The sequence below is a fragment of the Chiloscyllium punctatum genome, chromosome 33 (genome assembly GCF_047496795.1).
Source record: "Chiloscyllium punctatum isolate Juve2018m chromosome 33, sChiPun1.3, whole genome shotgun sequence".
NCBI lineage: Eukaryota > Metazoa > Chordata > Chondrichthyes > Orectolobiformes > Hemiscylliidae > Chiloscyllium > Chiloscyllium punctatum.
Genome location: NC_092771.1, coordinates 13173522 through 13200532, shown reverse-complemented (window position 1 = coordinate 13200532; position 27011 = coordinate 13173522). Strand labels below are relative to the sequence as shown.

At 45.3% G+C, this 27011-nt stretch overlaps 1 protein-coding gene across 6 annotated transcripts in view; it reads right to left on the bottom strand.

The window, feature by feature from the left end:
* Positions 1 to 27011, bottom strand: part of LOC140458444 (uncharacterized) — a 128323-nt gene that overhangs the window by 23679 nt on the left and 77633 nt on the right. For 5 of the 6 annotated variants that reach the window (XM_072553016.1, XM_072553017.1, XM_072553019.1 and 2 more), the window contains 6 exons: positions 23621 to 23752; positions 12916 to 12975; positions 10720 to 10793; positions 5484 to 5568; positions 4668 to 4741; positions 47 to 111 (listed from right to left, as the gene is read on the bottom strand). In XM_072553016.1, coding sequence (XP_072409117.1) covers positions 47 to 111; positions 4668 to 4741; positions 5484 to 5568; positions 10720 to 10793; positions 12916 to 12975; positions 23621 to 23752 — 490 coding nt within the window. The remainder of the gene's footprint in view (positions 1 to 46; positions 112 to 4667; positions 4742 to 5483; positions 5569 to 10719; positions 10794 to 12915; positions 12976 to 23620; positions 23753 to 27011) is intronic. The other variant, XM_072553018.1, reaches the window with a different exon arrangement.

Here is a 27011-nt window from a genome sequence, read left to right as displayed (position 1 = left end):
GGGAATAAATCACACAGGGTGACCACAACAACACGGTGAACTGTACCTTGCAATTTGGAGCTTATTTCTTCCAGAAAGGAGTCACAACGAGCACATTTCCGAATGGGAGAACTGCAACAGAAGGGGAAACATTAATAGTTTCTGAAGAGCTACAGCCAGCGACATTACCAGACAAATGTTCTCATATCCAAATCCTTTTCACATCATTTCAATTGAAATTTGAATGTGGTTATTTAAGAGGGCAGTGCCCTTAATGTGTCTAATTGCATGTGTTACAGTTCAGGGGGAGCCTGTGTTGCACTTAACCCTGCATGTTGTAACCTGGAGCTGTGGATGATGAAGGTACAGAGGGTCCAACAATATTTTCATCTCATGGCTGACCAAGAATTCATCTGGCTCATACCATTTGCCACTAGCTTGTGTTGGAAGGATTTGCAGGATGCTCCGTAACCAAACAGGTTGAGTAGATAGTGATGTAGAGGGTGGCGCTGGAAACGCACAGCAGGTCAGGCAGCCATCAAAGAGCAGGGGAGTCAACACTTCAGGCAGAAACCCTTCATCAGCAATGTGATGAAGAGCTTATGTCCAAAACATCAACTCTCCTGCTCCTCTGAAGCTGCCTAACCAGCTGTGCTTTTCCAGCACCACACTTTTTGACTCTGATCTCCAGTATCTGCAGTCCTCACTTTCTCCTAGATAGTGATGTAGTGTGACAATACTGTGGCTTTAAAAGGTGTATTTATGGCGGCACAGTGGCTCAGTGGTTAGCACTGCTGCCTCACAGTACCAGGGTCCCAGGTTTGATTCCAGCCTCGGGCAACTGTCTGTGTGGAGTTTGCACATTCTGTGTGGGTTTCTTCCGGGTTTCCTCCGGCTTCCTCCCACAGTCCAAAGATGTGCAGGTCAGGTGAATTGGCCCTGCTAAATTACCCCACAGTCTTAGGTGCATCAGTCAGAGGGCAATGTGTCTAGGTGGGTTACTCTTCAGAGGGTTAGTGTGGACTGGTTGGGCTGAAGGGCCTGTTTCCACACTGTAGGGAATCTAATCTAATCTTATTCCTCGTTTTTTTTAAAGAGAGAGGTAACAAGCAGTCTACCAGAGTCATGAGAACATACAGCTTGTAAGACCATTTGTTTTAACGTTGGAACAACAGAAGCAGCCTGAATGGGTGGGGTCAAGCTCCCACAGAACCAGGAGTTTTAGTTTCGCTTTCCATAGTTGAAGAGATGGAAGCTTTATTTTCCCCCTCTCTCTCAATTACAGACAAAACCTGGGGGTCCCCTTCCTGCTGGGATTTGCATGTGAAACAATCTGTTTTCTGCATGTGGCTTCTTGCCAACAGTGTATTTATGGAATGTTGCTATGTTGGAACAGTTAATTAGCAATAGTTACTGTATTTATTATTCTGTTAAGTTTTCCAACAGAGTTAAATTATTCAAATTCTTTGTTTCTTTTGTTGTATTTTAACTATAGTGGATGAATAAACCGTGCTTTGCTTTAAAATTTGTTAAGTTGAAAAATCTGGAATGTAACACCTTATATTTACCTTTAAAATAAGAAAATGTTGGGGTCCAGGTTATCTTCTTAATATTTTGAGAGGCTTTGGTCTGGTCCATAACATATGGAGATAGGGGCACTGGACTGATAATCAAAAGGACTCAGTTGATGCTCTGGGAATATGGGCTTAAATCCCAGAGCAGCACTCGGTGAAATTTAAATTCCTGGAATGGAAAGCTAATCCTAAAACCCGATTTGGTTCATTCACATCCTTCAGGGAAGTGAACTGCCAACCTTAGCTAGTCTGGCTTACATGGGACTCCAGACCCACAGCAATGTGGTTGACTCTTAATTGCCCTCTGAGATGGCTGAGCAAGCGATTCAGTTCAAGGACACTTAGGGATGGGCAACAAATGCTGGCCTTGCTAGCGATGCCCACATCTCACAGAAGAATAAAAGGGAAACAAAAAGTTGGCAAATCAAATCCTGAATTGAGACTTGAAGCCAGAATGCCAGGCTGAGAAGCAGGAATATGATGAACTGTGTCCAGTGTATTTGTTTACATTTCCACATGAATGACAGTAAGGGAAGGTTGGATGAGCAATCTGGAGTTCAGATCTCATAATAGCAAAAACTAATCGTGATTATTGTCATAGAAACCCAACATCAGAAAAGGGAACCGCAGCTCTCGTTCCTAATCCAGCCTCCACATGCTTCTACTTCGGACAATCAGCTTGATTCCATAAAAGACAATCCTCTACAAATAGCACATACAGAGGGGAACTCAAACTACATCGTAGGCAGTTTGTTCCTTTGGAAGGATTTGCAGTCAAAACCCTGCAGCCATGAGGCAAGGTCAGGTTATGAAGGTTGAGGGAGAAACATGACGTAGAACACCAGGGAGAATTCCACCATTTTTCAAACAGTGCCACATACTATTTTGCATTCACCTGAGAAAGTGCAATGAGATGTTGGTGTAAGTGCCCATTGAAAGAAGGTACTCCAACAGCACAGCACATACTGACGGCTAAACTAAACTGGGAGTGGAGTTGAAAGTGCCAGGTAAAATGCATATTGAAGTGGCCTTGTGTCTCAGGACACAACTCGAACATTAGCAATAAATCCGGCTGTGCTACATGCCAGGTTAGGGTGATCTGCTCAAAGGGATGACGTGGTGGTGCAGTAGTTAGCACTGCTGCCTCACAGCGCCAAGGACCTGGGTTTGATTCCAGCCTCAGGTGACTGTCTGTGTGAAGTTTGCGCACGCTCCCAATGTCTGCGTGGGTTTCCTCCGGGTGCTCAATTTCCTCCCATAGTCCAAAGACGTGCAGGTTAGGTGGACTGGCCATGCTAAATTGCCTGAAGTGTCCAGGAATGGGCACGCTAGGTAGATTAGCTTAAGGATCTTGCGAAGAGTTGTAGCTTGGGTTGTGGAGGTGGTTGTAAGTTTGTTCGCTGAGCTGGTGGGTTGTCATGCAAACGTTTTGTCACCGTGTTAGGTAATATCATCGGTGTGATTTCCATGTAGTGATGATATTCTATTCTGCTTGATATCGAGATGTCCCAGTCTGTTAAGGTGGCTGATATCACTTCTGGTTTTCCTTTGTTGTGGTTTGTATATGGGGTCTATGTCAACATGCCTGTTGATGGCATTGCAGGTTGATAACTAGGCCTTAAGGAATTCCCGTGTATGTCTCTGTTTAGCTTGTCCTTTATGTTGTCCCAGTCAAATTGGTGGTCCTCTTTGTCTGCACATACTGAGATGAGGGAGATCTGGTTATGCCATTTTGCTGCTAGTTGGTGTTTGTGTATCCAGATTGCTAGTTTTCTTCCAGTCTGGCCAATGTAATGTTTGTGACAGTCATTATATGGGATTTTGTATATCATGTTGGTCCTGCCTGTTATGGGCATGGGATTTTTCATTCTTATGAGTAGTTGGCATAGTGCGGCTGTGGGTTGGTGTACTGTCATGATTCCTAGTAGTCTAGTTGTCATTTCTGATTAGACATAGGAAATGTGAGGTTATGGGGATAGAGTAAGAGGTGGGATTCTCTTTGGAGGGTCGGGGTGGGCTGAATGGCCTGCTCCCACACTGTAGGGATTCTAAGGTGGATGTCTTGGTTTATCAAGTCAAGAACAGACTTTATTTTTTCCACTTGCAAATTGTGTATCATGAATCAGTAATTGGTTCAGAGGTTATGGTTTCAAGACCAACTCCACAAATCTAAGTCAGCAGGAGCGAAACAAGCCATGAGGGAACAAGTGAAAGAGAGAGAACATTGCAGGAAGAGAATTGGAGTGAGAAAACTAAAGAGAATTGCAAGTGACATCAGGAATACGAGGGCTGTTTTATTTAGTCATTAGATGAAAGCATCGCTGGCAAGACCAGCAGTCATTACCCATCTCAGAAGGCAGTTAAGAGTCAATCACATTGCTGTGGGTCTGGAGTCACATGTAGGCCAGACTAGGTAAGGATGGCAGTTTCCTTCCCTCAAAGACATGGGTGAACCAGATGGCTTTTCTTAACAACGGATTCACTGTCACCATTACACTTTTTCTTTCAAAAACTGAATTCAAATTTCACCACCTGACTTGGTGGGATTCAACCCTGGTTTCCAGAACACTCCCTGATCTCTGGGTTAACAGTCCAGCAATAATACCACTAGGCCGAAGCCTGCTTGGGTGGTTAATAATGAAAGAAACCAAGAAAGGAGGGAGAAAGAGATAACAAATAAAATCAAGGAAAATAGAAAGTCACAACTAAGGATGAATATGACAAACACTGGGTATGACAGAGGTTTAAAAATGAATCAATCGAAGTGACTCAGGAACGACAACAATCAAGTACCACTCTCATCTTCAGGGCTGATACTGCGGTGCAATACTTGAGGGAGTGCTACACTGTCAGAAATACTGTTGCTCAAATGAGATGTCAAACTGAGATCTCCTCTACGTTCTCGGTTGGTGTAAAATAGCCCGGGGCACTTTTGCGAGGAAGATTTCACCAAACTGTCCTTGTCAACATGGATCCCTCAACCAGAAACAGCAAAAAGCTCTCATCTGTTCACGGTCCCATTGCAGGATCTTGCAGTGAACAAAATGGTTGCCAGGTTTCCTACAGCATTGGATCCTCGTCCAAGGGGTTATCAGTTACGACTCTCAGTCTCACCTCTGGTGCTTCTCGGATTCTTCACGCGTGCTCCTTTGCTGGTGAGGTTTTCCCAAAACTTCCATTTCGGCCAACTGCAAAACATCAACAAGAACAGAGGGACTGTATTCAGGACCATGGACCATCAACTACAACAACTCACATTGACATAGCACCCTGAACTTTGGAAAATCTCCAGGTGCTGCACAGAAACATAATTTCACATTGGCCCACGTAAGGAGATGTTAACAAAGGTGATCATTAGCTGGGTCACAGAGATCTATTTTGAGGAGTGTCTTAAAGGAGGAAAGGAAGAGAGATTCAAAAACTAAATTTCACAGCTTAGGTCCCAGACAGCTGAAGGCATGAGCACCAATGGTAGGCCCAACTTGGACATGTGCAGAGATTCCAGACTTAGAAATCTTCAAAGACCCCTAACACACCCAGTGAGAGTTACATTGTTCCTGGAGTAAGCCTTTCCCGTGAGCAGGAAGTTGATACTCCATGAAGAATGCTGATGGGATCCACCAATGAAGTTTTTTTTTACCTGGAATCACAAATTCTGTCCCAAATTCAGACAGTGATGTGTCAAGACTGGGATCCTGGGCTATAATTGTCACTGCCCTGTGGCCATATGCTTCATATACAATTAATTAATATTATCATTTTATACGTAAGGTTGCTCGCAGCAATTGGCCAATTCAGAGAGGTCTCACATTGGAGGCCTGTGATAGCAAATCCTTTTGTGTGTCAATAATGTTAGAGTGATAAGTTGAACTTGAATCACAGCACGTAGAAACTCGACAAGAGAGAGGAAGAAACCTTTAACCAACTAACCTTCAGTTCCAGTGACGAAATCTTAATTTCAAGTTCAGTCTTCTCGGTCTTTCGGAGCCTTTCAATTTGTCTTAATGCTTGTTCCCTGGAAACAGGCCCAGAAACAGTTAGGGGAGTCATAGCGATGTACAGCACGGAAACAGACTCTTCACTCCAACCCGTCCATCCTGACTAGATAACCTAAATTAATCTAGTCCCTTTTAGAGTTATAGAGATGTACAGCACTGAAACAGACCTTTTGGTCCAACCCGTCCATGCCAACCAGATAGCGCAACCTAATCTCGTTCCATTTGCCAGCACTCAGCCCATATCCCTCTCAACCTTTGCTAATCCTATACTCATCCAGATGCCTTTTAAATAATGCAATTGTACCAGCCTCCACCACCTCCTCTGGCAGCTCATCCCATACACAGACCACTCTCTGCATGAAAAAATTGCCCCAGAGGTCCCTTTTTAATCTTTTCCGCATCACCTTAAACCTGTGCCCTCTAGTTTGGACTCCTGACCCTGGGGAAAAGACCGTATCTATTTATCCTACCTACGCCCCTCATGATTTTATAAACTTCTATAAGATCTCCTCTCAGCCTCCGACTCTCCAAGGAAAATAGTCCTAGTCTATTCAGCCTCTCCCTACAGCTCAAACTCTCCAACCCTGGCAACATTCTTGTAAATCTTTTCTGAACCCTTTCATCTTTCCTATAGGAGGCAGTCCAGAACTGAATGCAGTATTTCAGAAGTGGCCTAACCAATGTCCTGTATAGCTGCAACATGACCTCCCAACAATCCTGGGGCAGTATAGCATCTCTTCAGATGTACCCGTGTCCCTCAAAACACTTTGGCCAAGGCAACAAACTAGTCCCAAGATGGTTAGCATATTTATTCTGGAGTGTGGGAGTCCCTGGTCTTTATTGCCCATCTCTAAAGGAGGCGATATTGTGCCAATTTTTCGTTGCATTCCTTGCACTGAATATCTCCCTGGAACTATCCGGCAGGCAGTTACAGGATTCTGACCCAGTGACGATGAAGTAACAGGCTGCCCAGGAGCACTCCAGTACTGAATGTTTCCTTCCATTTCTCCCTCGACCTGCCTATCAGAGACTTGAGTGTACTTAACGACCAAGCCTCTAAAGAATTCCACACATTAACTCCCCTTGGAGAGAAGGAATTCCGCCTCATCTCTCTTAAATGGGAGACCCCTGATTCTGAGATTGCCCCCTCAGATCCTCGACTCTCAAATAAGGCGAAACAACCTTTCCACATCTACCCTGTCCAGTCCCCGAAGAATGTTTTAATAAGGTCCCCCCCTTAATTTTCTAAACTCTGTGTTTAGTGAGTACAGGCACAACCCATTCAACCTCTCAAAAGAAAATTTTCCCATGAGCAGAGCCAACATGGAGAATCTTCTCTGGACTGCCTCCGATATATGTTCCCTGACATAATGGAACCAAAACTGTGGACAGCAGTCTGGGTTTGATCGGACTGGTGCCTTGTCTAATTTAAGCAAAATGTCCCAATTTTGCAGGGAATTCTTTCAGTGTGGAAAGAGGCCATTCAGCCCATCGAGTCCACACTGACCCTCCAAAAGAGCATCCCATCCAGACCTAGCCCACCCCACTACCCCATCCCTGTAGTCCCACTTTTACCAATGTTAACTCGCCTGGCCTGCGTGCCTCTGGAGACTATGGGTAATTTAGCATGGCAAATCCACCTAACCTGCACATCTTTGGACTGTGGGAGGAAATTGGAGCACCCGGAGGAAACCCACGCAGAATATGTGCAAACTCCTCACAGACAGTCACCCATTGAACCCAGGTCCCTGGTGCTGTGAGCCAGTTGTGCTAACCACTGAGTCACATACCACCCATTAATACTCCATTTCCTTTGGACTGCAGGCCAACAGTTTGTTTGCCTTCCCTTTTACGAAATGAATCTAGATGCCAACTCACTGTGATTCATACATAGGCACCTCCAGATCCCTGGGTGCTGCAGCTTTCTGCAATCCTTCCCCATTTTTCCCTCAAGAGGTTGTTAACATGTGGATATCTCTCCCCAGCGTAACTGTTGAGACTGGGTCATTGAATTGGATCAAGGTTGAGTTAGATTTTAATCAATAGGGAAGTCAACAGTTTTGGGGATCAGACAGATCAGTGGAGTTGAAGTCACAATCAAATCAGATCTCCTCGACAGACCAAGCAGGATCAGTGGGCCGAATGGCCTAATCTTGCCCTTAAATCTTGTGTCCCTGTAGATCACAGCAAGGCAGATAGAATGCCAATTTCTAAGTGTGCAACAGGTTTATTTATTGTGCTTTTAAAAAGTCACTACAAACACAAAATGTTTGTACTTATCACTATCTCAGTTTCAGTATCTGGCAGCTTCTGTGCTGTCTGATGACTTTGGTTCTGAGTCAACACCAAGTTTTAAGCAATCAAGCACCATGAACATTGGTTCTGAGAGTCTGGTCACTGATCTAACAGTGAACAAATGAATACCCAGACCTCTATATCACATCACATCTGTTGTACAACTAACCAACAATAAACAAGCTGGATAATGGATACCGCCCTGCCCCTTCCTCCTGCGAGACGTTTCAATCAGCCTGGTACTTAGAGCTAGATCACCCATTCTATCTGCCTTACTGTGATCTACAGGGACACAAGATTTAGGGGCAAGAGTAGGCCATTCGGCCCACTGATCCTGCTCGGTCTGTCGAGGAGATCTGATTTGATTGTGACTTCAACTCCACCGATCTGTCTGATCCCCAAAACTGTTGACTTTCCCTATTGATTAAAATTGGACATAATCCTGAAGGTTTAATTATACGTCCTCATGGCTCCAACCTCATAGAGTTAAAGAGGTTTACAGCATGGAATCACCCTTTGGCCCAATTTGTCCATGCTGTCCAGTTTCAGTTAATCTAATCCCATTTGCCTGCATTTGGTCCATATCTCTCCATACCTCCCTGTCAAAATGTTCCTTCAATGATGAAATTGTACTGGCCTCCACCACTACCTCTGGCATCATGTTTCAGATACTCACCACCCTCTTGTGAAACATTGCCCCTCTGAACCATTTTGTATCTCTCCCCTCTCACCTTAAACCTATGCCCTCTAGTTTTAGACTCCCCTATCCAGGGTAAAAGCTGTAGGCTTTCTACCTTATCTATGTCCCTCATGATTTTATAGACCTCAGTCTCCCATGCTCCAGGGAAAAGACTCCCAGCCGATCCAGCCTCTCCTTATAACTCAAACCTTCCAGTCCAGGTAGCATCCTAGTAAATCTTTCAGCACTCTTTATTCGGTTAATTATTATCCTTTGTATGGGAGAGTGGCCAGAACTGCACACAGTACAGGTAGACAATCCTTTATCCGAAATGCTCGGGACCAGCTGTTTTTCGGAATTCGGAACTTTTCGGTTTTCAAAATAAGTGGCAGTTTAATGGTGAAAGTTTTAAAATATCTTACCAGAGGAGCAGACTTCTAAGTAAGAATGTGCTTGGCCACACCCCAGCCCCATGTTGCATCTGAGTGACACGTATCAAGTGGGTGTCTACTCGGATTAACTGTTTGCAGGCCAAACTCCCTCTTTAATAAGAAAATACTTTTTAAAAAACTTCAGATTTCGAACCTTTTCGGTTTTTGTATGTTCGAGTAAAGGATCTTCTACCTGCATCCCAAATGTGGCCTCGCCAATGTCTTGTAGCCTCCCATTAAAACTACCGTTCACTCCATCTCCAATATTTTTGTTGACAACGAAATGTTGCCAAGAAATTGAAAGGGGTATTTTGTTTTTGTGCCATTAGATTAGATTCCCTACAGTGTGGAAACAGGCCATTCGGCCCAACCAGTCCACACTGACCCTCGGAAGAGTAACCCACCCAGATCCATTTCCCTCTAACTAATGTACCTAACACTATGGGCAATTCACCTGACCTGCACATCTTTGTGACGGTGGGAGGAAACCCACACAGACACGGGGAGAATATGCAAACTCCATGTAGACAGCTGCCCAAGGCTGGAATCCCACCTGGGACCCTGGTGCTGTGAGACTGCAGTGCTAACCACTGAGCCACCGTGCCACAAGTGATCGTTCTCTTGTATTTGCTCAATCACTCTGAGCAGGAGCTTAAAGTTAAGAATCTGGAGGAGCTGGGGCAACTCAAATCTTTACAGAGCTCCTGTATAGACACAGACCAGCCCATGGCTCAAACCCAAACTGCTTGCCACCAGAGATACAACTCCTGGAGAGCATTAGCAGTCTGCACTTTATCTACGTTGATCCCAATAATCCAACTCGATGGAATTAGAAAGAACTCAAGAATAGGAAAAGTGCTGTGGAAAATTACTGCAAGTAAGAAGGCCTTTCAACTCATCATGACCGTGCTGACGGACAATGAGACTTCAGCTGAATCCCGTTTTCCACCTCTTGGTCAGGAGCACTGTGGGTTATGTCACTTTAAGGGTTTTTCCAAGACTTCCTTCACTGTGTTGTGTCCTGCCTCTGCCACCCTTTGAGACAGTGAGCTCCACACCTCTCCTACCCTCTGGATTAAAGAACTTTCCCTTGAATCCTTTTGTCCTCAATCAGAATCTAACTTTCGTAAAAGGAAAGAACTGTAGGGGCTTGAAATATGAAACAAAGCCAGAAACTGCTGGAGAAACTCAGCATCTGTGCAGAGAGGAAGCAGAGTTAATGTTTCTAGTCCAGTGACCTTTCTTGAGACCCAGACACTGGTCACTGGACTCGAAACGTTAACTTTGTTTTCTCTCCACAGCTGCTGTCAGAACTGCTGAGTTGTTCCAGCAATTTCAAAATCAACACTGTTTAGTTGTGGAACCCTCAAAGAAGAGGAAACAGAATACTCATCTCCAACCCGTCTCAACCTGTTGTAATTTTATGGACTTTAATTCAATCCCCACTCAACCTCCTCAGTTCAAAAAACGACTCTTTATTCTGACAACTTAAAAGTCAGCCAGGTCAAACTGCAGTGATTCACTCACTGACATTATAAGAAACTGTTCCTAAAAGGAGACTATTGCCAAAGAAAAATGTCATTTCTCCATGACCTGTATTCATCTTTGTTTAAATCAACCCTTTTCAAAGTGGAAGACGACAGCACGATCCACTTGCTAATCACAATCACACAGCCTTATCTGAAAAAAAAACCTCAGTGCACTCTCCATTTAATGTATGGGCGATGGGGGTGGAAGGAGATGGTATGATTCACGCAACTTACTTTTCTGCAATTTCTTGCTTTAATGAACTGACCAGGAGTTCCAACCTTTGATTCTCCAAGCTACATTCAGAGTACTGTGGGAGAAAATGTGCACTGTTAAGTTGTGCAAGACGACGCAACACAGAGCCTGATACTTTGATCTTGAAGTGAATGCATGGTTTTAGCAAAATGAACTGTCTGTCACCTTCCCCTGCTGGTTTGATTTGGAGTCATAGAGCTATACAGCATGGAACCAGACCTTTCAGTCCAACTGGTCCATGCCAACCAGATATCCTAAATTAATCTAGTCCCATTTGCCAGCATTTGGCCCATATCCCTCTAAACCCTTCCTAGTCATCCCTTTTTTAAATTCATTTACAGGATGAGGGCATCTCTGGCTGGGCCAGCATTTATTGCCCATCCCTAATTACCCAGAGGGCAGTTAAGAGTTAGCTTGGCTGGCTGGTTTGCAATGCAATGCAGAGAGGTGCCAACAAGCATAGGTTCAATTTCTGCACTGGCTGCGGTTACTGTGAAAGATTCTCTTTTTTAACTACTCCTCTTGCCTGAGGTGTGGCGACCCTCATGTGAAACAACCACCAATCATCCCTCTCTCACTAATGAGAGAGTAGGCCTCTGGGACCATGGTAACACTAGCTTTTTGTTTTGTCGTAGCTTTATGAGTGATTAATTCAGCTCAAGGAACCTTGCTGAATCTAAATAGGTTCACGGTTGTAAATCTGGGAAAAGAACAGTTGGAGGTCTCAAGGCTTCAGAGAAAGGATGGAGCCCCCTGTCTGCAGTCATGACCTTTAACATTATCACTTAGGACCACCAAATTACATCACACACGCATTTGCAGACCTTCCTAAAATCACCAAATACTTTTTGCAAACTCTTCAGGAGCCAAAGTGCCTCAGCTCACCCATTTCCAAACTGATGATCACAAAACTTCCCGTGACTTTTAATTCACCACTGACCGAAGTGATTCACTGAATAAGCTGATGCAGTCCCCACAGTTCAGTGAGCAACCAAGGCAAATGTCCCAGCTGAATTGTAGATCGTAAATATGCAGTGGAATGACAAAATGATTCATTATGGATTTGATACATTAGAAATAAATGAATTGCAACCACACGGCACACAGTGCTCTGCATGTTAAGGGAATGACCGCAAGACATGCAATATCAAGTAAGGACAGAAGACAATATTAATTATTGGTACGTTGTCAGTGCTGATTGAAGGAAAAGGTGAGGGAAAGGAGAAAAATGGTGGAGAGGGTGAAGGAAAGGGAAGAGATAAATGGGAAAGAGTGGAGGAAAGTGAAAAAGAGCAAGAAAAAGTGAGAAGGAACAAGAAAAGGAGGGAAAGAGCAAGAAAAGGAGGGAAAGAGTGAAAAGGGAAAGAGGGAAAAAAGAAAGAGCAAGAAATGGAGGGAAAGAGTGGAGGGAAAAGAGGGGAGGAGTAGAGGGAAAGAGTGAGAAAAGAAGGGTAAGAGCGAGAAAAGGAAGGGAACAATGAGAACAGGAGGGAAAAAGTGAAGGCAAAGACTGAGAAAAGGAGTGTAAGAGTGGAGGGAAAGAGAGAGAAAAGAAAGGAAAGTACAGTGCAGATGAACAAAAAAAAGGGACAGAGAACGAATATGTTAAGACGCACATTGGAGTAACAATATTTTTAAACAAACTTTTCTTTGCACTACACTCAGTTCTGCTCCGATCAGAAAAATATTGGAGAAAAAAAAGAATTAAACACAACAGTAAAATTTCCTTAAACAAGTGTGTCGACTGAAGTATTTCCTCTGTAGTCTGAGGCAGAAAAAAGACGTTAAAATAGCAAACAGCCAACACTTCTGAACAGTTCAACATTTCCGGCAATATTTACACTGAAACAGAACCTGAAAAAATGACGAATTGCGTTTTCACCATCATCAATATATTTCAATAATAAAACGCTTGGCTCATGCATCTTGGTGATGGGGAATTGAAGTGGTTATAGCAAATGAGGAAATTATGAGGAGTTGAAGCCAGAAAGAGGAGTAAAGCAGGTTTTTTTGGGTGAGAACTGAAACGGCAGGAGTCCATGTTTGCTGTTAGTTTGGAATTCATGCAGCAGTTTGCGACTATAGCAGCAGAGTGGCTGCTTTTGACATTATGCTGGCATCACAGTGTAGGTTATAGAGAGTGAGAGTCAAAGAGCTTTACTATAATGGAATCTCACTGTGCACTGGGGGCCATTCCTGGCTGTCATCAATGGCCTCTTCACCAACCAAGAATCAACCTGATGAAGGAGACCAGACATGAGAGATGGAGTATTTTATTTCCTTGCCTCATTATTTTATCCTAATAGTGATATCATCAAAGAGCATTCAAGACATCATGGTGCATTGCCATGTGAAACCAGAACAGCTTATTGGTTAAATGCACCACACACCACCAAAACATTATAGAAGTTAAATTGAGAATGCTTTGGGCCCATGGAGTGAAATCTCAGTGAGCTTTCAGTGTATGGAAGCGAAGCGAATATCACAGCTATTACAGAGATATGCTGCAGCACTGGGACCTGAACTTTGAATGGAACTGGACACCTAGGAATGACAGGACACGAGGAAAAAGTTGAGGGGGGGGGTGCTCTGTAAGTTAATGATGGGTTTCACACAATGGAGAAGAATGACCTAGGTTCATAAAACCAAGAGGTGGAAACGGTTTGGAAACTGTGGTAACAGAAATGATGACGGCATGAGTCACTTGTGGGAGCGGTGTACAGGCTCCTAACAGTAACCACATGGTAGTTGGGAGCTTAAAGGAAGAAATTATGATAGCTTATCAAAAAGGCACAGCAGTAACCATGGGAGATTTTGATTTTTATAAAAGCTGGACAAATCCAATAGGTAAAGGTAGCCTAAATGAGGAGCAGATAGAATGGTGTCAGGATAGTTCTAGGCTTCCTGATGAAGGGCCTTTGCCCGAAATGTCAATTTTCCTGCTCCTCGGATGCTGTCTGATCTGCTGTGCTTTTCCAGCATCACTCTCATCTTACTCATAATTCTAGGCTTTACTGGAGACCACATTTGACCTGGTATTGTGTGATGAGTTAGGACTGATTAATTATCTCATCGTCAAGGTATTCCTAACCAGCAGCAAACAAAATATGATTGAATTTTATAGTCACTTTGAGGGAGAGAGGAGTGGATCTTATTTGCTTAAATTTAAACAGGAGGACATTAAAGCAGAGTTGGTCAAAGTGAATTGAGGTCAAAGGTCAGGTCAGTAAGAAGGCATCATAGTCCCACCAGACCATAGGGCTGCTCTCTCATTAGAGAGAGGCGACTGGTTGTAGTTTAACCTGAGGGTCACTGTGCCTCAGGTAAAGGGAGAGTTTGAGAAGGAGAGTCCTATGAGGTAACTTCAGCTGATGCAGAAATTGAACCCACGTCACTCTTGTGTTTAAGTGGGTATTAGAGAGTACACAGAATACATACACTCCAATGAGAAAGCATAGTTCCATCATCCATGATTGGCTAGAAATGTTAAAGATAGCATCGAACTGAAAGAAAAGACAGATCACCTTGCAATGGCAGGCAGCAGGTCAGACCATTGAGTTTTAAAGAAACCGCAAAGAACCACCAAAAAAATTAAGAAAGTGGGACAAATTAGACAATCCAGGGTAAGCTAGCCAGAAATATAAAAACAGACAGTAAGAGTTTCTATGATTATTTAAAAAAGAAAAGAGCTAATAAAATGAATGTTGATTCTACAGAAAGTGAGACTGGAGAATTAATCATGGAAAATAAAGAGTTGGCAGGAGAAATAAACAGGTATTTTGGCAGGAGAAATAAACAGGTATTTTGGCAGGAGAAATAAACAGGTATTTTGAATCAGTCTTCTCTACAATGGACACAAGTAATATCCTGGATCTATCTCAACTGCTCCTCATATGACAAGTCCTTTATCCCCAAACATCATTATTGTAAATCTCCTCCAATGCCAGCACATCCATCGTTAGGTACACGGCCCAAAACTGCTCACTATATTCCAAATGGAGTTTGACCAGAGCCTTATACAGCCTCAGCAGTACATCCCCGCACCTGTATTCTAGTCCTCTTGAAGTGAATGCTAACATTGCATTTGCCTTCCTAACTGCTATCTGAACCTGCATGTTAACCTTCAGGGAATCTTGAACTAGGGATTCCAAATTCTTTTGTGCTTCAGATTTCCAAAGCCTTTTCCCTAATTAGAAAATGGTCTACACCTCTGTTCTTCCTGCCAAAGTGTAAAACCTGAACATAGGAACAGGAGTAGGCCATTTGGCCCTTGAGCCTGTTCCACCATGCAATGAAACCATGGCTAAACTGTACTCTAAATCCATATATCTGCCATATATCCCTTAATATCTTATTATAGATCCAATATGTAAAACTAAAGATGATATATAAATGTGAGTAGGTGGTGAAAATAGGATCTCTCCTGGAATCCCAGTGAAACAGGATTCTGATGCACTTTGGAATCAATGTAAATTGCATTTGGATATCCGTCAGTCAGTCACTGACTGAGGCCAGCAGCACTGGCATTGTCGTAAGACCAGCCTGACCCTTCTGCAAACCTACAGAAGACCCAGGCTCGAGCCCAGCAATAAATGAGCCGCATGTCTCTAAATCTGTGGGCAAATGCGGGAAAGCAGCTGTGCAACATGTAACATAATCTGATCAAACAAAACCTCGCATCAAGAGGAAGCTGGTATAATGTATATCAATAAACACATTGGTGCTCCGCTCCCACAATTCATCCCTGTTTACACTGAGCTCAAAAGGAGCCCCTTCACGAAAGGAGAGAGAATAATGGCCATTCTGTAACATAATGTGCTTCACATCCCTTTATGTGCTGCTAATGTCGCTCAACCATTCAGCAAAAGCAACATTAAAACAGGTTTAGTCACGTCTGTTCCATGTATCTGTGATTTGGTCTTGGAGGTGTTTGCTCTGTATTATTACAAAATTATAAGAAAGCTGCTTAATTTTGTTTACCAGCTCACTGGCGAGTTGGGAGAGTAGGTTAATGCTTGAACTGACCACCATGTTGGTAAGTAGATTCAACAACCCCCCCCCCCCCCCCACCCCCACCCCGCCAATATCTGCTGCTCTGTCCTTTAAGAGGGCTGCTGTACAAGAGGTGATGGGAGTTATATGACTGTTACATAATGCTCTGATCAGACCCCATTGGAGGAACCGCTTTTAGTGCTGGACCCTACACCCTCGGATACAGAACTGGCTTAGTCATAGGAGACAGAGGGTAGCGGTGGAAGGAAGCTTTTCAGAATGGAGGGTTGTGGCGAGTGACGTCCCATAGGGATCAGTGCTGGGACCTCTGCTGTTCGTGATCTACATAAATGATTTGGAAGAAAATGTTGCTGGTCTAATTAGTAAGTTTGTGGATGATTGGTGGAGTTGCCGATAGTGAGGAGGATTGCCAGAGGGTACAGTAGGATATAGATCAGTTGGAAGCATGGGCAGAAACACAGCAGGTGGAGTTTAACTCGGACAAATGTGAGGTGATGCATTTTGGAAGGTCAAGTACAGGTGAAAATTATACAGTGAATGGCAGAACCCTTCGAAGTATTGATATGCAGAAGGATCTGGGTGTTCAGGACCACAGATCACTGAAGGTGACTGCACAGGTAGATCAGGCAGTACAAAAGGCCTATGGCATATTTGTCTTCATTGGAAGGGGCATTGAGTTTAAGGATAGACAAGTTACGCTGCAGCTTTATAGAACCACATTTGGAATATTGCATACAGTTCTGGTCACCACACTACCAGAAGGATATGGATGTTTTGGAGAGGGTACAGAAAAAGTTTACCAGGACGTTACATGGTATGGGGGATTTTAGCGATGAAGAAAGCTTGGATAGACTGGGTTTGTTTTCAGTGAAATGCACGAGGTTGAGAGAAGTTTGTCAGATTATGCGTGGCATGGATCGAGTTGGCAAGTGTGAGGCTTTTTTCAAGGGTGGATGGGGTCAATTACTAGGTTCAAGTTGCAAAGGGTGGGGATGGTGTAGTTTAAAAGAGATGTGTGAGGCAAGTTTTTCCACATAAAAAGTGTAGTGAGTGCCTGAAACACGCTGCCAGAGGAGGTGGAGGAAGCAGCATTCAAGAAGCACCTGGATGAATATAGGAATAGGAAGGGAATAGAGGGATACGGATCCTCTAAGGGAAGACAGTTTTAGTACAAAGGGCAAAGTGTGTCGGCATTGGCTTGGAGGGCCGAAGGTCCTGTTCCTGTGCTGTATCGTTCTTTGTTCTTGTAAAGGCCACTTTTCTTTATTTGTAGTGTAGGCTACAACATATAAAACCATACTGCTTTAGACCAAAGGAGAAGATGTTGCAATAAAAAACAACAAGTAAGCAGAACTTCTTGTGAGCTGCATTGACAACATTACCTTGTTCAAACAGTGGGGGAGGTGGCTACATATCGCAGTTCAGGGGCTAGACGTTGAGGGCAGATTTGCCCAGTGTTAGAACCCTCGCTGAATTTTTATTCATTTTACTTTTAATTATTTTACTGATTTTTGGTTTGGATTTGAAGATGTCTTGTGGATGTCGTGAAACAATTTGTGGGGAAAAATAAAAGAAGGGACCAAATAAGCTATAGTTTGTTTGACAAGTCAGGTTTAGAGGTGAATTGCAAGCAGTGCTTTGATAAAAAAAAGATTCTTACAGCCACAGCAACTCCAAAAATTGTGTTTAAACAGAAAGCAGAAGTTGGCATTGAATGACTCATTGCCTAGGAAATTGGTTCCAGCAAGTCTGGAAGAGACCCTATCTTCAAGCAGATGGCAGCTGTAGAATGGTAATTGAGGCTTTAGGAAGAGATGTTCAGTGGAATCACAATAGAAGTTGTCTTTTATTTAAACTATGTTTTCTGGGAGAGCACAGTGTGAAGATTTGAAAGCTTCCTGCCGAATGTACCATTTCAGCTTGTGAATGAGTAGAAAGCGGAGTTACAAGGAATCCTGCCTTAGCCTGGGGGAACTGAAAAGCTGACTCTAATCTGCAGTTTCAGGAAAGCAATCAACGAGTCCTTGGTTTATACCTATGATACAATGCATCACTAAAAGCATTTATGGAATGTGACCAGTTTTATTATTTTCTATTATTTATTCCCTAACTGTGTTTGTTTGTCTTTCTCTGTGACTAGGAGCTGAAAACAAATGTTTCGGGTTGAAAGTTTAGACATTAATTAGCCTCCCTTGTTATCCAATTTTTTTTCCTATGCTAAGGTTATTGTGCATTTAATAAATATTGAAGTCTTCTACAATGCCAGTGTGTGGACTTAATTATCCACAAAGTCTGAAATTGGTTCTCAAAAGTCTGCTTACGAACAACTGGTGGAATGCTTGGGGCTTTAGTTGTATGGGTGGTGAATACAGAGGTAGATAGGCTGACTTAGTTTGCTGCCTGCCCCGAGTCCTAACACCAGAGACAGACTTTGGATTTGTTGTCATCAAGGATAGTGAGAATGAGAGTGTGTGTGAGAAAGAGAGAGAGAGAGAGAGAGAGAGAGAGAGAGAGAGAGAGAGAGAGACAGTGAGAGTGGGAGTGAAATAGAGAAAGTGAGAGTGAGAGAGAGAGGTTGAGAGAGCGAGAGTGAGAGAGAATGTGAGAGAGTGAGGTAGAGAGAGTGAGATAGAGATAGAGAGAGAGAGGGAGAGTGAGAGAGAGAGAGAGAGACAGTGGGAATGAGAAAGTGTGTGCGTGTGTGAGAGAGAGAGAGAGAGAGAGAGCAAGGGTGAAAGAGAGAAAGTGAGAGAGAATGGGTGAGAGAGAGTGGTAATGGGAGAGTGTGAAAGAGAGAATGCGAGTGAAAGAGAGAAAGTCAGTGAGAGAGAGACTGAGACAATGCAATTGTGAGAGAGAGAGTGGGAGAGAGAGTGAGAGGGTGAGAGAGACTGGGTAAGAGTGAGAGTTGATGAGAGAGTGTGGGTGAGAGGGAGTGAGAGGGTAAGAGTGAGAGGGTGAGAGGGTGAGAGGGTGAGAGGGTGAGAGGGTGAGAGGGTGAGAGGGTGAGAGGGTGAGAGGGTGAGAGGGTGAGAGGGTGAGAGGGTGAGAGGGTGAGAGGGGGTGAGAAGGTGAGAGAGAGTGAGAGGGTGAGAGAGAGGGAGAGACAGTGAGAGTGAGACAGTGAGAGTGAGAGTGAAATAGAGAAAGTGAGAGTGAGAGAGAGAGACAGTGTGAGACAGTGAGAGAGTGAGATAGAGAGAGAGAGTCAGTGGGAATGAGAAAGTGTATGTATGTGAGAGAGAGAGAGCAAGGGTGAAAGAGAGAAAGAGTGGTAATGGGAGAGTGTGAAAGAGAGATAATGTGAGTGAAAGAGAGAAAGTGAGAGAGAGAGACTGAGAGAATGAGAGCGAGAGAGAGTGTGGGAGAGAGTGAGAGGGTGAGAGAGACTGGGTAAGAGTGAGAGTTGGTGAAAGAGTGAGAGTGAGAGGGTGAGAGTGAGAGTGAGAGTGAGAGTGAGAGGGTAAGAGAGAGTGAGAGAGTGGGTGAGAGTGGGTGAGAGTGGGTGAGAGTGAGAGGGTGAGAGAGAGTGAGAATGAGAGTGAGAGAGAGACAGTGAGGGTGAAACAGTGAGAGATGGTGAGAGTGTGAGAGTGTGAGAGTGTGAGAGTGTGAGAGTGTGAGAGTGTGAGAGTGTGAGAGGGTGAGAGGGTGAGAGGGTGAGAGGGTGAGAGGGTGAGAGGGTGAGAGGGTGAGAGGGTGAGAGGGTGAGAGGGTGAGAGGGTGAGAGGGTGAGAGTGGGCGAGGGTGAGAGTGGGCGAGAGTGAGAGTGGGCGAGAGAGAGAGTGGGCGAGAGAGAGAGTGGGCGAGAGAGAGAGTGGGCGAGAGAGAGAGTGGGCGAGAGAGAGAGTGGGCGAGAGAGAGAGTGGGCGAGAGAGAGAGTGGGCGAGAGAGAGAGTGGGCGAGAGAGAGAGTGGGCGAGAGAGAGAGTGGGCGAGAGAGAGAGTGGGCGAGAGAGAGAGTGGGCGAGAGAGAGAGTGGGCGAGAGAGAGAGTGGGCGAGAGAGAGAGTGGGCGAGAGAGAGAGTGGGCGAGAGAGAGAGTGGGCGAGAGAGAGAGTGGGCGAGAGAGAGAGTGGGCGAGAGAGAGAGTGGGCGAGAGAGAGAGCGGGGGCGAGAGAGAGAGAGCGGGTGCGAGAGGGAGAGAGCGGGTGCGAGAGGGAGAGCGGGTGCGAGAGGGAGAGCGGGTGCGAGAGGGAGAGCGGGTGCGAGAGGGAGAGCGGGTGCGAGAGGGAGAGCGGGTGCGAGAGGGAGAGTGGGAGAGAGGGAGAGTGGGAGAGAGGGAGAGTGGGAGAGAGAGAGTGTGGGAGAGAGAGAGAGAGTGGGAGAGAGGGAGAGTGGGAGAGAGAGAGTGTGGGAGAGAGAGAGTGTGGGAGAGAGAGAGTGTAGGTGAGAGAAAGTGGGTGAAAGGGTAAGAGAGAGAGAGAGAGAGAGATAGTGAGTGAGAGAAAGAGTGAAAGGGAGAATGTGAGAGAGAGTGTGAATGAGATTGGGAACGAGAGAGAGATAGAGAGTGTGAGAGTGACAGTGAAAGTGAGAAAGTGAGAGTGAGTGAGAAAGTGAGAGTGTGGGTGAGAGAGTGTGGGTGAGAGAGTGTGGGTGAGAGAGTGTGGGTGAGAGAGTGTGGGTGAGAGAGTGTGGGTGAGAGAGTGTGGGTGAGAGAGTGTGGGTGAGAGAGTGTGGGTGAGAGAGTGTGGGTGAGAGAGTGTGGGTGAGAGAGTGTGGGTGAGAGAGTGTGGGTGAGAGAGTGTGGGTGAGAGAGTGTGGGTGAGAGAGTGTGGGTGAGAGAGTGTGGGTGAGAGAGTGTGGGTGAGAGAGTGTGGGTGAGAGAGTGTGGGTGAGAGAGTGTGGGTGAGAGAGTGTGGGTGAGAGAGTGTGGGTGAGAGAGTGTGGGTGAGAGAGTGTGGGTGAGAGAGTGTGGGTGAGAGAGTGTGGGTGAGAGAGTGTGGGTGAGAGAGTGTGGGTGAGAGAGTGTGGGTGAGAGAGTGTGGGTGAGAGAGTGTGGGTGAGAGAGTGTGGGTGAGAGAGTGTGGGTGAGAGAGTGTGGGTGAGAGAGTGTGGGTGAGAGAGTGTGGGTGAGAGAGTGTGGGTGAGAGAGTGTGGGTGAGAGAGTGTGGGTGAGAGAGTGTGGGTGAGAGAGTGTGGGTGAGAGAGTGTGGGTGAGAGAGTGTGGGTGAGAGAGTGTGGGTGAGAGAGTGTGGGTGAGAGAGTGTGGGTGAGAGAGTGTGGGTGAGAGAGTGTGGGTGAGAGAGTGTGGGTGAGAGAGTGTGGGTGAGAGAGTGTGGGTGAGAGAGTGTGGGTGAGAGAGTGTGGGTGAGAGAGTGTGGGTGAGAGAGTGTGGGTGAGAGAGTGTGGGTGAGAGAGTGTGGGTGAGAGAGTGTGGGTGAGAGAGAGTCAGAGAATGAGAGTATGAGAGGGACAGTCGGAGAGAGAGAGCGTGTGAGAGGGTCAGGGTGAGTGTGAGAGAGAGAGACCGCGCAGGTGAGAGTGTGTGTGAGAGGGAGAGTGGATGAGAGAGAGAGTGAGAGTGAATGAGTGAGTGAGAAAGTGGGAGAGGGCGTGGGAGGGGGAGTGGGAGTGGGAGACACAGTGTGAGAGTGAGTGAGAGACAGTGAGAGTTAGAGTGAGAGATAGCGAGTGATAGAGAGTGAGTGAGAGACAAGAGAGAGAATGAGTGTGAGTGTGAGTGTGTGAGTGAGTGAGTGGGTGAGAAACAGAGTGGGTGAGAGTGTGAGATTGTGAGAGAGTGAGTGAGAATGTGAGAGAATGAGTGTGAGAGAGTCAGTGTGAGAGTGAGTGAGTGAGAGGGAGAGTGAGGGTATGAGAGTGTGTGAGAGAGTGAGCGTGTGAGAGAGAGTGTGAGAGAGTGAGAGTAAGTGTGAGTGTGAGCGAGAGAAAAAGAGCGAGAGCGAGACTGAGAAAGAGAGGAGCAGAGCACGTGCGTTTGTGTGTGAGTGTGTGAGAGAGAGTGTGTGAGAGTGTGAGTGTCGTGTGTGTGTGTGTGAGAGAGAGAGAGAGAGAGAGAGTGTGAGAGAGAGTGTGTGTGTGAGTGAAATTAATTGTATTCTTACCAGCAGAAGTCTGGGTTAGCTCAGTTGGCTGGATGGCTAGTTTGCAATGCAGAGTGACACCAACAACATGGGTTCAATTCCTGCACCACTCTCCTTCTCAACCTCTCCCCTCACCTGAGGCACGATGACCTTCAGATTAAACCAGCTGTCTCTCTCAAAGTAGTCTGGTAAGACCAAGGTGACTTTTTATTTGGAGGTCAACAGCTATCCTCTTCATTATCAACTATATAGTTGGTCATAATAGGGATTCAATGATTCTATTCTATGTGGAAACAGGCCATTTGGCCCAGCAATTCCACACTGACCATCTCACCCAGAACCATCTGTTACCCTATCCCTATAATCCTGCATTTCCCATGGCCAACCCACCCAACCTGCATATCCCTAGACACTATGGGAAATTTCCCATGGCCAATCCACCTGACCTGCACGTCTTTGGACTGTGGGAGGAAACCTGAGCACCCGGAGGAAACTTACGCAGACACAGGGAGAATGTGCAAACTCCACACAGTCACCCAAGAGTGGAATCAAACCCGGGTCCCTGATGGAGCGAGAGACAAGAAAACTGCAGGTACTGGAATCCAAAGTAAAGAAGCAAGAGGCTGGAAGACCACAGCAAGCCAGGCAGCACCAGGAATTGGAGAAGTCAACGTTTCGGATGCAATCCTTCTTCAGGAAGGAGAAGGGTTAGACCCAAAATATTAACTTCTCCACCTCCTGATGCTGCCTGGCTTGCTGTGGTCTTCCAGCCTCCTGTTGGTCTACCCTGGTGCTGTGAGGCAGCAGTGCCAACCACTGAGCCATCATGCTTCCCCACCTTTTGTTTTTTCTGCAAATTTCCCAATCACACCTACCATGTTTAACACTGAAATCATTAACATATGCTACAGAAAGCAACTGTGTGGAACGCCATAAGAAACTTCCTTCCATTTGCAAAAACATCCATTTCACCACCACCCTTTGTTTCCACCCTCCGAGCCAACTTTGGATTCAATTTCTCACCCTCCCCGACCAGCTTGAATTCTCTTGTCCAATTTGCCATGTGGAACCTTGGTCAATGCCTCATTCAGACCCATGTGGACAACTTCCACTTTAATGAATAAAATAATAAGACAGCATCCAGTAACTGGATTGGCAAAAAAAAACTCATCTGGTTCAGTAATGCCAGCATGATGACACAGTGGTTAGCACTGCTGCTTCACAGCGCCAGGGACCCGGGTTCGATCCCACCTTGGACGACTGTCTGTATTGAGTTTGCACATTATCTCTGTGACTACATGGGTTTCCTCCAGGCGCTCCGGTTTCCTCCCACAGTCCAAAGATGTGCAGTTCAGATGAATTGGCCATGCTAAATTGCCCTTAATGTTCGGGGATGGGTAGGTTAGGTGCATTAGTCAGGGGTAATGGTAGAGTATTGGGTAATGGGTTTGGGTGGGTTACTCTTCGGAGGGTCGGTGTGGACTTGTTGGGCCAAAGGGCCTGTTTCCACACTGTAGGATTCTATGATTCTAAAACAATGTCCTTGGACAAAGGGAATCTCCTGTCCCTACCTGTTCTGACTCCAAATCCACAGGGATGTGGCTCTTAACCACCCTCTGAAAGGGTGAGTAAGCCATTTAGGGGGCAAGTAGACTTGGCGTGTACTCGCCAGTAACATTCAGATTGTAAAAAGGGTTTTCTTTTTTAACAGAAGACATTGAAAGACTGAAGGGCCTCCTCCTTTTCCTATGGTTGTCTTTTTGCCACCTGTGCTAGAGGTTAGCTGAGAGCTCCATCCACTTTCAGGTTATATGTTCTCACCTGGCCTCTGGCAGACTCCAATTCCTGGTTTTGCTCCTCCAGCTCACTATTCCGAGTCTGCAGCATGTCCCAAACCTTCTGTAACTCCTCTCGCACCAGAAAGAGCTCACTATCCACTTCCTCCAGCGATGCCTGTTAATGTAATACAGCGTGCTGGGATTAGAATGTACGATCACAGGACCATAGCAGGCCATTCAACCCGCCCTGCCTGTCTCAGCTCATCACAAGTGCCATCCAATTAGTCGTGTTCTCTATCCCCAGTTTTTCCTTTTCAAATATTTATCTAATTTCCCTTCTGAGAGAAATGGTTGAATCCCTGTCAGAAAGTGACTGTCAGATTACAGCAACTCACTGCCCAGAACGACAGGCTCATATCTTTTAGATTTTGCCGTCTATCTTAAATTGATAATCTCCGGTCACCAAATCTCCGGCCTGCAGAGACGGATTCAACTCTTGGGAATTGAGAATGCTCAGCTGCAAATGGTTCTCGATTACTTTAGGATATCTGGTCAGCATGGACGAGTTGGGCCGAAGGATCTGTTTCCGTGCTGTACATCTCAATGGTGCTAAGTGCTTCCAAAAACTCTCCTGAACAGTCTGGCCCTAATTCTCAGACTATCCCCTAATTGTAGAATCCCCAAACAGTTTACCTTCACCTACCCTTAGGAATTGACCGACAGGTTTAGACATCACGTTTTGATCGGCTCAGGCTTGGAGGGCCGAAGGGCCTGTTCCTGGGCTGTAAATTTTCTTTATTCTTTACCTTATTTTTCCTGTTAATATCTTGAAGACAGTTTAATTAGATCACCCCTTAATCTTCTAAATTCCCTGCTTACCTGTAAAGTATTTATTTGCTAGCACACCCCAAATCACGCTGAGTTCAATATTTCAAACGGTGCTTGAGGAATTGGAACATGGAAACAGGCCACTTAGCCCATCATCTCTGTGTCAGCCTTTCCCTCAGTGCTAGCAATACAGCTGAGGATGGCCAATTGCAGGAAAATTAGCAGACTGATTAAAGATAATTATTTGAAACAAAAATGAACATGCAACTAATTTCTTTACTGCCCTGTGTCGTTTATGCAAGTTTCCAATGCTTAGAAGCAAGTTCAAAAATACTAATGTTGAGAGTGTGGTGCTGGAAAAGCACAGCCAGTCAGGCAGCATCCGAGGAGTAGGAGAATCGATGTTTCAGGAATAAGCCCTTCATCACCCTTCCTGATGAGGGGCTTATGCCCGAAACGTTGACTCTTCTGCTCCTCGGATGCTGACTGACTGGCCGTGCTTTTCCAGCACCACACTCTTGCCTCTAATCTCCAGCATCTGCAGTCCTCCCACTCTCTCCTCAAAAAAACTAGTGACCATTTAACTGTTGTCAATTAGAGTCATACAGCACGGAAACAGACTGTTCGGTCCAACTCATCCACACCGACCAAGTTTCCCAAACTAAACTAGTCCCATTTGCCTGTATTCTGCCCATATCCCTCTAAATACTCAATTGTTGGAAAAACGCATCTGGTTCACTAATGTCCTTCAGGGAAGGAAACTGCCATCCTTCCCTAGTCTGGCCTACACCAGGTGACTCGAGACCCACAGCAATGTGGTTAATTCTTAACTACCCTCTGGACTATTAGGGATGGGCAATAAACATTGGCCCAGCCAGTGACACCCACATTCCACAAGTGAATATAAATAATATTGCTTTGGTTTGCGCAAAAGCTAGGTTGGAAACCAAAACAAACTTATTTACCAGGTTTAGGGTGTAGGTTTGCTCGCTGAGCTGTAGGTTTGATATCCAGACGTTTCATTACCTGGTTTGTAATTTTTATCTGTTTGTAATTTTTATCTGATTGTAATTTTTATTAATGACTTAGATGAGGGAGTCGAAGGGTGGATTAGTAAATTTGCAGATGATACGAAGATAGGTGGAGTTGTGGACAGTGAGGAGGGCATTTGTCGTTTGCAAAGGGACTTAGATATGATGCAGAGCTGGGCTGAGGAGTGGCAGATGGAGTTCAACCCTGCCAAGTGTGAGGTTGTCCATTTTGGAAGAACAAATAAGAATGCGGAATACAGGGTTAATGGTAGGGTTCTTAGTCAGGTGGAGGAACAGAGGGATCTTGGGGTCTATGTACATAGATCTTTGAAAGTTGCCACTCAGGTGGATAGAGTTTGTAAGAAGGCCTATGGAATATTATCGTTCATTAGCAGAGGGATTGAATTCAAGAGTCGTGAAGTGATGTTGCAGCTGTACAGGACTTTGGTTAGGCCACAGTTGAAGTACTGTGTGCAGTTCTGGTCGCCTCACTTTAGGAAAGATGTGGAAGCTTTGGAGAGGGTGCAGAGAAGATTTACCAGGATGTTGCCTGGAATGGAGAGTAGGTCGTACGAGGATAGGTTGAGAGTTCTCGGCCTTTTCTCATTGGAACAGCGAAGGATGAGGGGTGACTTGATAGAGGTTTATAAGATGATCAGAGGAATAGATAGAGTAGACAGTCAGAAACTTTTTCCCCGGGTACAACAGAGTGTTACAAGGGGACATAAATTTAAGGTGAAGGGTGGAAGGTATAGGGGTGATGTCAGGGGTGGGTTCTTTACCCAGAGAGTGGTGGGGGCATGGAATGCGCTGCCCGTGGGAGTGGTAGAGTCAGAATCATTGGCGACCTTTAAGCGGCATTTGGATAGGTACATGGATGGGTGCTTAATCTAGGTTAGAAGTTTGGCACAACATCGTGGGCCGAAGGGCCTGTTCTGTGCTGTATTGTTCTATCTATGTTCTATGGTTAGGTGACATCATCAGTGGCGACCTCCAAGTGAAGCGAAGCTGTTGTCTCCTGCTTTCTATTTATATGTTTGTCCTGGATGGGTTCCTGGGGTTTGTGGTGATGTCATTTCCTGTTCGTTTTCTGAGGGGTTGATAGATGGTATCTAGATCTATGTGTTTGTTTATGGTGTTGTGGTTGGAGTGCCAGGCCTCTAGGAATTCTCTGGCTTGTCTTTGCTTAGCCTGTCCCAGGATAGATGTGTTGTCCCAATCGAAATGGTGGGTGTTTTTTAGGGGGATCTCCGCTATCAGGATTCGTAGCAGAAGTGGTAGTGCAAAGACAAACAGCCCAAGCAACCATCAAACCAAAAATCTGGATCCAATAAGTAGATGGCACCGTTGTCATCACAAAATGAAACAAGATAGAAGAGACATTTAACATCATCAACAACACCCTCACAGGCATAAAGTTCACCAAGGAGGAAGAAACTGACAAAACACTCGCATTCCTGGACAAAAGAAGGGACAATGGAGAACTACAAACCTGCGTATACAGAAAACCAACAAACACTGACCAAATACTTAACTACACCAGCAACCATCCCAACACACACAAACGAAGCTGTA